The 16,125-nt window shown below is 33.6% G+C and overlaps 1 protein-coding gene and 1 long non-coding RNA gene across 2 annotated transcripts; both read right to left on the bottom strand.

Annotated features, from left to right (window-relative positions):
* Positions 1-852: 852 nt before the first annotated feature.
* Positions 853-3,934, bottom strand: LOC149409088 (uncharacterized). Its single transcript, XM_089650141.1, has 3 exons — positions 3,781-3,934; positions 1,831-2,041; positions 853-913 (listed from the first exon to the last, which is right to left on the bottom strand). Exons 1-3 carry the CDS (start codon positions 3,932-3,934, stop codon positions 853-855), a joined length of 426 nt encoding a protein of 141 aa, XP_089506267.1.
* Positions 3,935-5,156: 1,222 nt separating this feature from the next.
* LOC149409087 (uncharacterized) lies at positions 5,157-6,435 on the bottom strand. The gene is made up of 3 exons (XR_016305275.1): positions 6,060-6,435; positions 5,901-5,972; positions 5,157-5,564 (listed from the first exon to the last, which is right to left on the bottom strand). It is a non-coding gene; the product is annotated as an uncharacterized LOC149409087 (long non-coding RNA).
* Positions 6,436-16,125: the final 9,690 nt, after the last annotated feature.

Genomic DNA, 16,125 nt, shown 5'->3' with positions numbered 1-16,125 from the left:
AAATAAATAAATAAATAAATAAATAATAGGTACTCTTATCAAGTATAATTTAATACACCTTATCACTTGTATCATAATGAACTGAGCATTAATATAAAATAAAATATATTATTAAATGTATGAGAATAATGTTGCAATTTCCACAATCCTCCTCACAATGGTTTACTGTTCTGAGGCGGCATTTTAGATTTTTAAATGATTATCTATATATGTTTACATTGTATACATCATGTTTCCAAGTTATTGTAGTGAGTTAATGTTTGCAAGCTATAATGATTATCAATTAGTTCTCTCAGCCATGTTTGATTTAAGTTAGTATACTAGATAGTTGATTTGTTAGGGAATTATATAGTTTCGCACCATGAAATATTTCTCTTTCCAAAAGATGTGTTAAAATTAGTTGTTACCAGGAATTTTCGATTTTTCCCCTGGTTTTGTATTTATTTTAAGCAGAGGGATATTCAGATATGTTGAAATAAAGGTTTTGTGGATTGAAAACTTAAAGATATTTCGTCTGTGGGAGTTCCGACCAGAACTTTTAGAATTTTCTTAAGCGTAAACTTATTTTTGGCTATGTTGAGCAGCTCTGTGTGAGTGATCAAGGCAGGTTCCAATTGCAAGATATTCCATGTTTTGAAAGTGTGTTATAGTAGGACAGAGGCATGATAAAACTTGATAACGTTCCTCGTACGAGTGATTCATTAGAATTCAAGTAATTTGGGAGTTTAGTTATCCATCCAATCTCCTTTGTATTTTTGGAAAGGTTATGTTTCATATGAGTCTTCATATGGTTCGTCAGCTGGCTATTTTAAATAGTTGCACTCGGAACATGAAAAAGGTTTTTTCCATATGTTAGTTAGCATGTGTCTCTTCAGATCGCTCCTTCGAGAACATGAAGAGTTGCACATAGAATCTGAAAAAGGTTTTTATCCACTATAAATCACCGTGTGTTTCTTTAAACATCCTTTTGGAGAACATGGATAGTTAGACTCGGAACATCTAAAAGGTTACTCTCCAGAGTGAGTCAGGATGTTATTCGTCAGACTACTTATTTGAGAAAATGAATTGTTGCATTGAGAACGTGAATAAGGTTTTTCTCCAGTGTGAGTCAGCATGTGTCTCATCAGACTGCCCTTTTGAGAAAATGAATTGTTGCACAAAGAACATGAAAATGGTTTTTCTCCACTGTGAATCCGCATGTGTAGAGTCAGGTTTCTTTTTCGAGAACATGAATAGTTGCACTCAGAACATGTAAAAGGTTTTTCTCCAGTGTGAGTCAGCACGTGCATTTTCAAATCGCTCCTTTGAAAACATGAATATTTGCAAAAAGAACATGAAAAACGTTTTTCTCCAGTGTGAGTTCGCATGTGCGCCGTCAAACTGTCCTTTACAGCACACGAATAGTTGCACTCAGAGCATTTAAAAGGTTTCTCTCCAGTGTGAGTCAGCAAGTGTCTTGTCAGACTGCTCTTTCGAGAACATGAATAGCTGCACACAGAACATGAAAAAGGTTTTTCTCCGGTGTGAGTGAGCATGTGTTGCGTCAGGTTGCTCTTATGAGAAAATGAATTGTTGCACATAGAACATGAAAAAGGTTTTTCTCCAGTGTGAGTCAGCATGTGGCTCATCAAAATGCTCTTTTGAGAAAATGAATCGTTGCACAAAAAACATGAAAATGGTTTTTCTCCACTGTGAGTTCGCATGTGGCTCGTCAGAGTGCTCTTATAAGAAAATATATAATTGCACTCGCCACATGAGAAAGGTTTTTTTCCACTGTGAGTCATCATGTGGCTAGTCAATTGTGTTTTTCGAGAACATGAATAGTTGCACTCGCAACACGAAAAGGTTTTTTCTCCACTGTGAGTCTGCGGTTTTACATCTGTTTTACCTGGTGTCTGGGTAATTCTTTCAAAGTCTTCTAAGCATTCCTTTTTAACACCTGGCAAGTCTATGTCAATTTCCATGTAAGGAAACCCCCCTTCATCTTCAGCTCGGGGTCCTAGTTCTGCCTTGATGCTAACAGTCTCCACATTAATGCCACCTATAAAAATAATAAGAATGTTGAACATCGAAAAACAACAAAGGGTTTTTTTGAACGATTGAAGATAGCATAGATTAACAATGTAGAAGCGTTAATTTGGATAGGAGACCTTAAGATTAATTTAAGTAATAGGAATGGCCTAACAAGTCTGATTCATGGACCGATGCTTCAAGAACGGAAAACTGTTTGCTCTTGAGCACCTTCCGCCTAGTAAATCACACGTTTAACTTCTTAGGATACGCTCAGTATCGCCCGGGTTAACAGACATAAAAAACATATATAATATAACTACAAATATACACAAAATATTCATGGTTATATTCATATGAACACAATTCTTAAATGAAACGTGTATAAAATGGCTTTGGGCGTGTTTAGTGACCACATCTAAGGCAAGGACACATTTTATATGAAAATGCCCATAGACATATGAATATTAGTAGACTTTCCCTAATTGATAAAAGCGTATTATTCCCCACTCCCCATACCGGTTCCATTGGAGCCGGCTGGGCTCGCGTATGGCCTCCCGTGAATCTAGAAAATGTGACATCATCATTCTTGTGCGAACTAGCGTCGAGCTATAGTCGAGCTTCATGGGTTCATTTTACGAAATAACACGGCAAAATGGTGGTTTGTGCTATGAAAACTTATAAAAATAGATGTGAAAAAGAGAATAAACCCAATTGTCGTATTACGTTTCATATGTTAGCATTATTTTACTTTATTTTAAGCTTATTCACATCGTATAATATGGATCAGTTGTAGAAACATATACTATCACATCGAGATACATCTGGACGCGTACACAAAGCCGTTTGCATAAGAATCAGGGATGTGCTTTCGCCTTTTGGGTTTTATAAAATACATAATCGTATCATTTGGAACGTCTATTTTTTCATCTGTTTTTTCTTGCTGGAACTCCGTCGTATAAATTAAGGATAATAAACCAATCATTTTTAAATTTATTCCACTTTAATGGCGTCATTACGTATGTACGGTACTGCTAGAACGAGAAGGAGTGCATATCACGTAATGCGCTAGGTTATACCGAGTGGCGATGTGTGATAGAAAAACATGTTTTTTGTTTTTAATTGAAAAAGTGTCATCGGACGGCAAAATGATGTCTAAATTTTTACTCCAAATACTCTTAGAAATCGCCGGTACAAGCTGTGTGTATATAATTTCATTTGTTTTTTTTAGTTGGTTTCCTTTTTTATTATTTTCTTAAAAGTGAAATGTTATATATTTTATTTCATTATTTTATTATTAATAGGAACAGAGCTGAGAGCGGTTGTGACAACCCTCCAAAATTGCTCGAATGTAGCGATTTGCAAGTGTGCTCATCGTTGTTTACTGGAATGTAAATTATGAAACATTTATAAAAAGGTCTTAACTAAATACGGAAACAAAATATAAAATAAAATATCATTCAAAGGCAGATTTTACTTTTAAGAAATAAATGGTGATATTATAATGCGAGATACCTATATACTGTCAGATTGATTTATTGACGAATCACAGTCACCTTTCCCCTCTGCGTCCCCCAACTGTTGGTTTGACCCCTCACCTTTAAGTTCTCGTCTATCAATATATATATATATATATATATATATATATATATATATATATGTCTATGAAAAATGCCAAATATATGTATGTACGGCAAGAGAGGACAATTCAAAACGAACTGGGATTTTCTGGGAATGAAATTTTTTTTTTACATATGTAATGCTACTAACTGGCAGTCCGAGAAGTCTCCGCACTTTGCCAACATTCCATCTTTAAATCTGGGGCATCAAAATCCATTTCCGTATACGGTATTTCACCTCCGTCGTCTTCTTGGGGCTCTGGTTCCGTCTTTATGGAAACTGTATCCGGATTTAGTAGATCCATGCCACTGCTGTGGTAGAATTTGGTAATTAGTACAAGCCCAAACAAATAAACTTGAAAAAGAACACTGTTGTAACGGAACTATTATTTGAATGTGCTCGGAATATTCTTTTAAAACAATGATATTGTATGCAAAATGTATATTTGGAAATAAGGATACAAGAACTGTGACTATCTTGACCTTGAAGTCGACATTTAAAATCGGTTGAGAGAATTGTCGTCAATCGTCGGATTACTCAATGTATACTATATCCATATCTAAAGTTAAGGGCCCGCTTTCCGCGTGAAGAATTTAGATTTGGGCAACACCCTCAAAATAAACAATATTTAGTGTTAAAAGAATCCGACAGAGGTGTCTGAATTCGTATTAGGAATAATTTTGGGGATTATAATTTAAATAACGAAATTAAATTACCGACATCTATTGCAATTTTAGAAAAACAGAACCATTTTTAGTTAGCACCGAGCGAATTATAACGATGTCGAAATGAAGATGGTTCTCAAAATATGGGTTTTATTACGGATTTAATTAATTATTATTTTTTTTTAATTTTACAAAAAAACATTTACGAAAGTTATTTGAATAGGTATAAAAATTACTTTACTATACTAAAATACTATTATCACTTTTATAAAAGTAATTTATAACTTTTATAAAATCAATAAATATATTTTTACATCAATAAGGTTTTTCTTATATGGTTATCTTTATAGGGTGTCCGGGGGTAAAGTGCTCAAACTTCAGGAGGTTATTCTAAATGCTAGAAGAAGTAAAAATGAAATGGAAATTATTCGAATTTCCAAATTTTTTCCACAAAAATTTATTTTCCGTAGAAGAAATTGTTTTTTTTTCTAAAAAAATTAAACTTTTTTACTCGAAAACTATCTTAAAACGTTGGAATTCCAAAAAAAGTTTTTTTTTCTTTTTTACTTGCACTATCAATTAGAATCACCTCCCGAAGTTTGTGCACTTTACCCCCGACATCTTGTATAATATGCGCAATATAATATTTATACACGTGTAATATCTACTTTTGTACATTTATATCAATTATATACACGTTTACATTTTTATGCTCATCAAATTTATTATATTATAAAGATAGATAGAAAGATCCTTAGTGCTTCCCGAGGACTTACAAATCAGAAGACTTTTTTGTAAGTATTTATTTATTCATTTAAACAATTCAATAATTATAAAGAGTAATAAAACATGTAAGCAACATAAAATTACATTCTAAAATGTGAAAGGGGCTCTATTTATTTACATTTTTATGAAATTACTACTTTTAATAGTTTAAGCTTTCAGTGAACTTTCAATTTTATTTTTAACTTCTCTAAATATTATTTGTTTAAATTGTCAAATATAATTTAATCACAAACACAAGATTCACTCAAAATGAAAGATTGGTGGTTCTGAAATGTTCCCATAAATACGGTGAAAGAACCCTAAACTATAAACTTATTACCCTAAACATGCTTCGAGCGAAATGCGGATCTGGAAACCTTATCGTCAATCTGAGCAAAACATACCATGAACGTCAATATAGCAACAGCCTTTGTTCTGCTGCAGTTTCATTAAATGCCGAGAGATCCGTTTACAGTCTCCAAAAAGCAATACTGGGGCACAACCCTAGAAGCAAAGCAAAATGATTGGAATACAGAAAGATAAAAACACACCATTGTCAAAAATATCTTGGCCGTTAATGATTAAATAAAATTAGATTTATTCAGGAAGGCAAGCATTACGGTGATCGATGTTAAAAATCTAACATAGCCCTAGAATAACTCCAGTATCTTTAAGAAACCTTTCTCTTAAAGCTCAGAAAAAAACTTTCCATGACAGTTAGATATACCACTCTACAACAAGACCGCGTACGGTAAAACTGTAAAAAAAATAAAGTAATAAATAACAAAATAAATATTTCACAACACAATCATTTCATCGAAAATCTTAAATCCGTTTCACCTTTCTACATTTTCTATATTCTCCTTAAGAGTATAATCCTTAGATAATGCCTTTTCAGATTATTCGTGGAAGCTAGAAAAAAATAAAATCATTGATTATAACTGCACTTCAAGTGACCTTTTAAATAACAGTAAAGGGCTCAAATGATTTTATTATTACCTCCGTGCCTTTGCATCTTTACAAGACTTGGGCAAAACATTCTGTAGCGGAGTATAGATTTCACATCTGAAACATAATTAAAGAGTTTATTGAAAATAGAACACCAAGGTACGGTTAGTCAAAAAACGTACAATTAAGTTAATTCTGGGTAGAAATTGTACAGTTGACATTCAGGACAGGTTCACTCCCTCCTCCTCAAAAAAGACCCTCTATACAGCATTCTCAAAGATGACACAGGCTCTGAGAGAAATTATTTTCTTCAGGGCCTCCTTCCGACATGAAAAATAACATCACTGAACTTAATTATATTATTGTAGAAAGCAATCACTTTGTGGTTTGACATATTTAATAAAATAAAATACTTTTTTGTTTTAAAACCACGATATTTATTAATTTAAGAACCGACCGGTTTCGCTTTACTTAAGCATCATCAGGGTACAAATTAATACTAAACAAGAAGTACATAATGTGTGCATATATATAACAAAATATAGAGGGAGACAACATGATACAAATATATTATAGAGGGAGACAACATGATACAAATATAAGCAACACAAAGACGGTCATAAAATACATTAACATAAGTGTACAAGTAATGGAAAACCGCTAGATAATTATGTAGACTAATGGGTTATACGAATAAATCGGGAAAAACAAAACATCAATAAAACCTCAATAATAACGGTTTTTTCCGAATTTGCAAATCATTTGATCGATAAAGATCATACATTCTGTCATAGCACCGGTGCTAACATCTTACATAAAAACGGGCATGGTAACAGACTAAACAATTTAGAGGCACTAGAAATTAAAAAAGCTGTAAAAACCAAAAGTCAGATACTTAATAATCAATTAGACATATCAAGTAGTCCAATATTAAGTCTGTTTCCAATAAACCCATAAAAAATTCCCAGTTCTCCTTACCTCCTTACCACCTTGCCAGTTGATGTTTTGTTTCTCCCGATTTATTCGTATAACCCATTAGTCTACATAATTATCTAGCGGTTTTTCCATTACTTGTGCACTTATGTTAATGTATTTTATGACCGTCTTTGTGTTGCTTATATTTGTATCATGTTGTCTCCCTCTATATTTTGTTATATATATGCACACATTATGTACTTCTTGTTTAGTATTAATTTGTACCCTGATGATGCTTAAGTAAAGCGAAACCGGTCGGTTCTTAAATTAATAAATATCGTGGTTTTAAAACAAAAAAGTATTTTATTTTATTAAATTATATTCCCCACAGTTTCAGAACTTTCAATAGCTTTTTTCGCTGGCCCGTTCATTATTTTTCTGGATTCCATGTTCGAGTATTGTTATTTGAAACAGGTGGCCCTTATTATTATTACATATTATATTATATTTCGGACATCGTTGCATTGTGAATCATTAGAGCAGATCTTAGAGTAATATTACTCTAAGGAGCAGATGTAAAGTGACGTGTGTATTTGTGTACGTAGAAAGTTAATTCGCAAATAAATCACGATCGTATAGGAACAAGAAAAGAGACAAGACAACAAGAAAACTAAATTAATAAAAATTTACCCCGTAATTTCTAATGCATTGGAATTAGTTTTATTTCCCAAAGTACCTATTCTGAAAAAAAAATAATAACTTTTTACTACACAATACATAAATAAAAATATGAATTATTAATTTTTATAGTAAATTATCGTTTATAATAATTATAAGCTTATAAATCAAAAATTGTATTTTTTTCTTCTCACCTATTAGATAGGATATAATTTTATGAGATAACATTTTTTCTTTGAAATACGGGATATCTTTCGTGTATTTCCCATCTTTGAAAAAACAATATTTATTAACTCATAAACTTTACACGCGTAAAAATTATCTTTATAAATTCAAATATTTGCACGTAATCGCACGTCTGTAGATCATAGAACGATGAACGACACGTCTGCCCCCAAAGCCCTCGAGTTGGCGAATGAACTTTTCAAATAAAGATAGGTTAATCTTCAAGTCGGAGCGAGCGCGCTATAATAAATATGATTTAAAAGCAATAGGCGTAAGCGACAGTTGTGAAAATGTTTAATAAATCACGGCGTATTTCAAAAATAGCAAAAATTACTTTTGGGGTCTATTGAGTAGCATTAAAAGAAGCATTGTGATTTTTTTCATACATATAACTTGTAAAATAACAGAAATAAAAGTGTTAATAATATTTTTCGGAGCATACTTTGCGATTTATTTCTATCGAGGGAATTTCAAATAATTACCGTTTCGGCTTTTGGAACAAATAGATACTATCTTAAAGAATAACATATATTTTTTTAAGAGCTTAAAAACTTCAAACTTTTAAGAAAAATATCTCGGAAATTGGATGAAATTCGAATAGTGGGCCCTTAAGCAAGTAAACCTTTCATTGGGTCCGCCATTATACTTTCAACAGAATATTGGTTATCGATATTAGAAATGCTTTAAAAATGGTAGACGTCTTATTGACAGTTTAAAGTTCCTCAAACAAAACGCCACTGGACTCCCTATCTTAGGTTTCGATCGGCGTAAGTTTAGAAAAGTTGCGTTAGAGACAGCGCAGTTGTGCATTTGAGTATTCCATAGCACAAATTAAATGACAGTCGCTCAGTTCGATTTGGAATAACGGTCGCTACCAAAATGAATAGCGATGAATATAAGAATCAGTATTTACCAATAACAATCACAATTATGAGATTATAAATTTTACTGCGTGGGCTGAACAGTTCAAGAATTATAATGTATAGAGATTAAAAACAGGATGAAATCACTAGCAGTAAGAAAGGAGTAGGTAATTTTTTTTTTTCATTGACATTAAATAATAATTAAGTCATAGAAATTTATTTTACTCAATCAATATTTATTTTGCTTAAACCGCATTAAAGAAATTAATTACAAGAGCGATTGTGAAAATGACAATAAAAATTGTTGGCGTAAAAAATATCGCTTGCTCCATAATATGACTCAAACAGTTATAATTGTCCTGCAACATTCGGGCGGGCGCGCGACATTACAAACAATCATCGTAGTCTTTTTGGAAGATAAACAACCCAGCCTGACATGTTTTATGTAATATTTTTGTAAAAAGTGTGAAGAAATCTTTGAGTTCACAAAATAAAAAAAATAAAAAATTATATCTTACGCCTAATATGGCTTTTACATACATATATAACAATATTTAAGAAATTATACTAGTAAATAGTGCCGGAAATGACTCAAAGGCGGAACATGGACCCCGTGAAGAACGGAAAATTGACTTAATGTAGGGGGATATCCATATACGGAAATTGACATAGACCTGCCGGACGTTAAAAATGAATGCTTAGAACGCTTTGAAAGAATTGCCCAGACAGCAGGTTAAACTTCTGTATAACCTGCTATGTAAGTTTTGACAATTCGTGCAATCCTATATATATATGCAATGCAACTAACTGGCTGTCCGAGAACTCGCCGCATTTTGCAAGCAAACATTCCATCTTCACATCCGGGAGGTCAAAATCCATATCCGTATACGGCATTTCACCTCCGCCGTCTTCTTGGGGCGCTGGTTCCGTCTTTAATATGGGAATTGTATCGATATTAAGCAGGTCCATGGCACTGCTGTAGTGGGATTTGATAATTGGTACAAGACCAAACAAAAATACATGAAAAGAAACATAGTTGTAACGGAACCCTTATTTGAATGTGCTCGGAATATTCTGTCAAAACAATGATATCGTATGAATAACGCGTATTTGGAATAAGGATAAAATAATCGTGACTATTTTGACCTTGAAGACGACATTTGCAATCGGTCTAAAGAATTGTCGTCAGTCGTCGTATAACTCAATATATACTATATTCATATTTAAAGTTAAACCAGTAAACCGTTCGTTGTGTTTACCGTTATACTATTAACATAATATTGGTTACCGTTATTTGATATTCTTGCAAAACACTTAAAAATGGTAGACGTCCAATTGACATTTTAAAGTTCCTAGAACAAAACGCCAATGGATTTCCTAACTAAGGTACCGATTGGTGTAAGTTAAGATAAGTTGCTTTAGACACAGCGCCGTTGTGCATTTGAGTATTATATAACACAAACGAAAGGAAATTGGCCACTCAGTTTGATTCAGAATAACGGTAGCTACCAAAATTAATAGCGATGAATATAAGCATCAGTACTCACCAATAATAATCACAAGTATGGGAATATAAATTAAGCTGCGTGGGCCTAACAGTTAAAGGACTATAACGTAGAATTAGAGATTGAAAATATAATGAAATCACTATCAGTAAAGAAGGCGTGTGTCATAAATATACCACTCTCTAGATCGATATCTTCGGGCTTTTTGTATGTAACGGAATTATACAGTACTTAACCACAGATATACAAGCAGTACCTACCGTGCGGAGCAGAGCAGTAGACAAGGTAGAGGAAACTCAAGGCCATTTAAAAAAAGATGCGACCATAGACAACATAATTGCTCTCAGCCTACTCTATTCATTCACTAGCCCAAAAAAACTATTATAAAAATGTCCTTGAAGCAGAAAAATGTCGAAATGTTTTCCAAGGGCAAGGTTCATCTGACTAAGAAAATAAACTTTTACAGTGCATTTCCTTAAGATGAAACTTGTTAATCTGAGAAGAAGAAACCCAAAATGACAAGAAATTTGCAAAAACACTGAAGAAAATTTCCAAAACATGATTGTCCGACAGTACGACGAAGAATTCCGACATTTTTCAGCCTCATGAACTCATGGTTACATATGTTTAAAAATCTTTAATTTCACCAAAACAATAAGATAATACAGGATAACACTAATCAATAACATGAATAAGTTTATCTATATAATAAATAACATTTATTTATACGTTGTGGAGGAAGACATATTATGCCAAGTATGAAGCATTGTTCAAAAAACCGAACAAATAAACTAAAAACTGTCAATTCACTTTAAACTTGAACTTACGTAGGTAGGTTAAATATATGTTTGTAACTCGCTAACACTATACTGGCTTATATTGTATTTTTATCACGAACAACTTTAACACGCAATATTTTCGACGGAAATGATAGTATTTCGGCAGCAAATGAAAACCCGCGTGTATAAATAAACCACACTCATTTTGTTTGATTGATTTGAAACTGACAAACGGCAAAATTCCGTCATCTCTTTCTGTTACACGAGTCATTATGGTAGAGAGCGAGAGATCAAACCAATCCTTCTTTTCTCACCAATGAGATCTGAGCTTTTAGCCAAATTATTCGTTTTCTATAAGAATTTTGAGGTGGGCGTGGCGGTTTCAAATGAATTTCAAGGCCAAAGCTTAGTTAAATGCCCCTGGCGTGTGTCAAATAAAATTGTTGAGCATAGAAATTAAACAATTATGAGTCATAGACAATTATTCTCCTCTACCTATATATATATATATATATGTATATATTAAAGTGGCATTACACCATACTTTTTTTTCATATTGATCTCTATATCGGGACCAGACGAAATATTTTCATTTTCCACGATATTTTTTCTCGTTATCATTATTTTTCAATTTTTATATTTATTTTCGATTTCATATGAAAAGTTTTGCCATTCGAGAAGAAATAATATTTTGAGACGGTGCAATAACTTGAACATAAACATATATTACAATCATGAAATCCTGTCACTCATTTGCGAGCTTGGTCACGTGATTTGTCGTCACCCAATCGATATTTTTAAATATTCAAACATTAATCTGTTTAAATAAATATTTTATTTTTTTGACTGGAAATATTAACATGACATAAAATGACATGATGTAGTGGAATATTTTTACTTTGTATTGAGTAGTATTATTGATCTGTGTGCACCCATAAAAAAAAAACCACGCAAAGTAAATGTCAACTATCTGGTGAGGTTTAACAAATGTAAAATTAATAAAATTAAATTCAAGGAATCTTTTCGCAGAACATATAAAGCAACTAAGAGCAATTTAGATTACTCATTATTCTCTAGAACTTCTATAGAACTCATGGACGCTGATGAAATCATCCAGTGTCCCCAACTAGTGTCACAGAAATTCGCGGACAACTTTTAATCGGTCTACAACCAAGCATGTACCAACTTAGATGCGGAAAATCTCCGGCAAGAGGTGCTGAAATTTATAAATTCATTCTTTTTATTCATATTTTTCCGATATTAAAACGCTTATTTTTATTTATTTATTTCACGCCTATTAAGGCTTTTACATACATATATATAAAAAATATTTACGAAATTATACATGAAAATAGTGCAGGAAACGACTATTAATACAATTGCAGAAAAATAAATATAAAGTCAAAATATCACTCAACTTGATCTACACAGAATGAGATGTGTATTGACTACACAGCACCGGAACGCGTGGATTTGTTTTTACCACAGTAAGGGAAAGGTTAAAAAGTCTATCGCAAACGTCTGTCAAGTTGTATTTTGGGTTTTAGATGCTAATTCTTTAAATTTTCGTGGTAAATAAATGTCTCTAAAACCGGACTAGTTTCTCCCTGTTATGGGCAACTTTAGACTGGTAAGTAGTACATTTACACTTATGAAATTGTGTTTATAAATTTATATCTATTTCAGGGTTGTAAAATATTTATTCTGTACTTACAATATTAGAATTTTCTAGTTTACCACTTGACTTTATTGATAGTGACATGCAATCAGTCGGCATGTATTTATTGCAGTTTACTACCGCATATTTACCGATGTTTTAAATTAGATCAGAAAATTCTATGGTTTTAGTTAATTCGTGTGAAAACCGCACAAGAGCCCCAACAGTCCTAGCCAGTGGAACTATGGCATCCCCAATTGTGGTATTTTGTGAGGCTGAAGGTAGTGGGTATGGGGAGGGGGAAGATATGGGTAAGACAAAGGTGGAAGTACATGCATATTCAAATCTAGTTACCATATAGGCTTAAGTCATTTCAAGCAACGTTTGGATTCTACAAGGTGGTCTTTCACTAGGGCAATACTGAAAGCATCTACCGCCCTGCAACTTGATATTATATACCTATGTCTCAAATGGCGTATGTTGGAGTGGCGACTCTTAACTTGTAGGTGTACTAGAGTGATACTATTACAATTAATTGCTATGCAATACTGCTATGTTGTAAGGCTAAAGGTAGTGGGGAGGGGAAGGAGATGGGGAAGGGGAAGAGGAAGGTGAGGAATTACCTAGCTATTCAGATCTGGTCACCAAACAAGGTCAAAGTCAAGATGATTAGGAGCAGTTGGGACTGTTGTGGTGTATTCACATAGAAAAATCAAAAACAGGAATATCTGACGTTACAGTTCAAAATAATATAATCCACGTTTAAGTTTTAAAAATATCTTGTTTTTTCACTATTTTCCAAAAATTCGTTTTATTTTGAACCCCTCGACATACAATGAACCCATTATTTATGGTAAGGCAAACACTACGATTTGATCCTAAATGTAAATATACTATATTAAATCATGAATAAGGAATAGGGTGGAGTGACATTGCAAAAATCAAATCTCGGTATTGTAATAGCTGCCAAAAGATGCTTCATGTCATTCATATTCTCGTAAAAATACTTAAAAAAATCTAACCTTATGTCTTCATTCAACAACCTAGCGATTTTGTAACGTAAAAAACGTAAATTTAGCCTTTTTTTCCCAAAATCTGAGTACAGTCTCAAAAATATAAAATAATATCCATTACTTTCAATTGCATTTACCTTATTGAACATTACATGTTTTATAAAAAAAAAACACTGCATAAATTGCTCTTAAACTAGTGAGTTTGTGAGCACTGTGGAGGTGGGGGGGATAATTTCGCTCCTATTGTTTCGTCGCAGAAACTAGATGCGACTTGCATCTAGTTTCGTTTCGGCTACCGCTGACCGTAGACGTGTTAGAATCCTTGTCCGATTAAATTTTAACACATATAATTGTTGTGAAAATGAATGCAAATTACACGAGAAGCAAAATTTTATGTCCAATATTCGGGGCACCAACTGAAATGAACTCTCAAGTGTTACCTACTGTCTCAGAAGTGATTAAATATTATTTGTTCTTACGATATGAGCGTAATCTTAACTCTACAAAAAAACCGTCAGTATTCGAAATAAAAAGTGTTATATCTGCAATTGTTGAAGGAATTTGGAAGCGCGCTTCTATTCCCATTGTTTCACACAATCGAGTGATGAAACTGATCCAAGATCATTATAACGAATACTTAAAACTTAAAAATTGGCCAAAAAAAGTGTGCATTATTATGTTAAGTTAAATTCTTATAAAATCAAAATGAATAAACTTTTCGATATTGCTTCATGCAAATGTAACAATCTGAATATGTGTTCCTGCGAAAAGACGCGCAAGGTACCCACCAAAGAACAAGCATTCCTTGAAGACCAAAGATCCTCGAGAAAAATGATGCTGGGAGCAATAGACACCGACACAACAAAAAAATTACATCGGAAAATGAGGATGCAAGCTCGTTTATCTGAACTTGCTTCGAAGGTCAGCTCATCTACAGCTTGAGCGACAAAACCACGTCAACCCTTTTTTGATGAAAACCAATCATTTTCTTCACATTCTTCGGAACCTCCAGAAAATTCCCGTATGATGTTAAAACTCCCCACTTTGGCCAGAATGGTTTGTCAGACAGGTCGGCATCAGCTGTTGCAAGTGCTACATTACAAGATTTTGGCATAGTAACCGAAGAAGACTCTAAAATGGTGATTGATAGGAGCAAACTCAGACGAGCTAGACAAACGTGTCGCACTTCTTTAATAAAAACATGGCAGATGTCGTCGGAGTCAACAAAAATTCGAGGTTTATATTTCGATGGAAGGAAGGATAAAACACTGTCTCAGGAAAAAATAGGGGATAGATATCATCGGAGAATGATTTCAGAAGAACATTATTCCATTTTATCTGAGCCGGGGTCTCAATAAATATGTTGGACATGTTACACCATCATCATGAACTGGCAAAAACATCGCAAAGAGCATGTTACACCATTTAAAAGTGAACGGTTTTAATTTGAATGATTTATCAGCGATTGGATGTGATGGGACTGCTGTCAATACAGGCAAAAGAAATGGAACTATTAGATTCATGGAATTGGAATTAGGTCATCCGTTACAATGGTTTATCTGTCAGCTGCATGCAAACGAACTTCCCCTTCGCCACTTGTTTCAACACTTAGATGGTGCTACAACAGGACCTAAAGGGTTTTCAGGACCTATTGGAAAACTTCTTTCAAGCAGCTCTGAAAACACCGTTATAAATTATTCACCAATACACTTTGAGATGCACAAACTCAACGCAGAGGAATTGAAAAATTTGAGCACGGACCAAAAATACTTGTACGAAATATGTTTTGCAGTTACAACAGGTCACTGCCCACCAAATTTAGCAAACCGTCATCCAGGTAGTATTTGTCACTCACGCTGGTTGACGACAGCAAACTCAATACTTCGATTATATATAGGAACAACTAACCCTTCAGTGAACCTAAAAATTCTTGCTGAATATGTTGTTAAAGCATATGCTCCGACATGGTTTGAGATAAAGAGGCACCCGTCGTGTAAAGATGGGGCATTACATGACTATAATAAAACTCACCCGATATTTGAGCACCGATCTACGAGATATAATTAATCCAGTAATTCAAAGAAACGCCTATTTTTGCCACCCGGAAAATCTGCTACTATCCATGATAATGGATGACAACCTTATTGTAAGAGAATTGGTTTTGAGACGAATATTAAAGGCGCGAGATAGATGTCCGAGTCCATCTGTTGTTAGAGACTTTATTATTCCAACAATAAACTTTTCAGCAAGTAAATATTACGATATTATCAACTGGCAGGAATGCGAAGTTACACCGCCACCGATACTATCCGAAATCAGTAATGATGGCCTAGTCAAAATGATAAATAATTTCGGTGAAGAAAAGGACAGTATTGAATTTCCCAGATTTCCCTGCCACACTCAAGCAGTCGAGAGGTGCATCAAACTAGTTACCCAGGCATCGTTGTCTACAGTTGGGCCTGAAGCAAGAGATGGATTCATT

The sequence above is a fragment of the Hesperophylax consimilis genome, unplaced genomic scaffold, assembly GCF_061612785.1.
Source record: "Hesperophylax consimilis isolate HC1 unplaced genomic scaffold, BYU_Hcon_1.0 scaffold_36, whole genome shotgun sequence".
Classification (NCBI taxonomy): domain Eukaryota; kingdom Metazoa; phylum Arthropoda; class Insecta; order Trichoptera; family Limnephilidae; genus Hesperophylax; species Hesperophylax consimilis.
The sequence above is the reverse complement of the archived record's forward strand: the minus strand, read 5'-3'. Positions and strand labels throughout refer to the sequence as shown.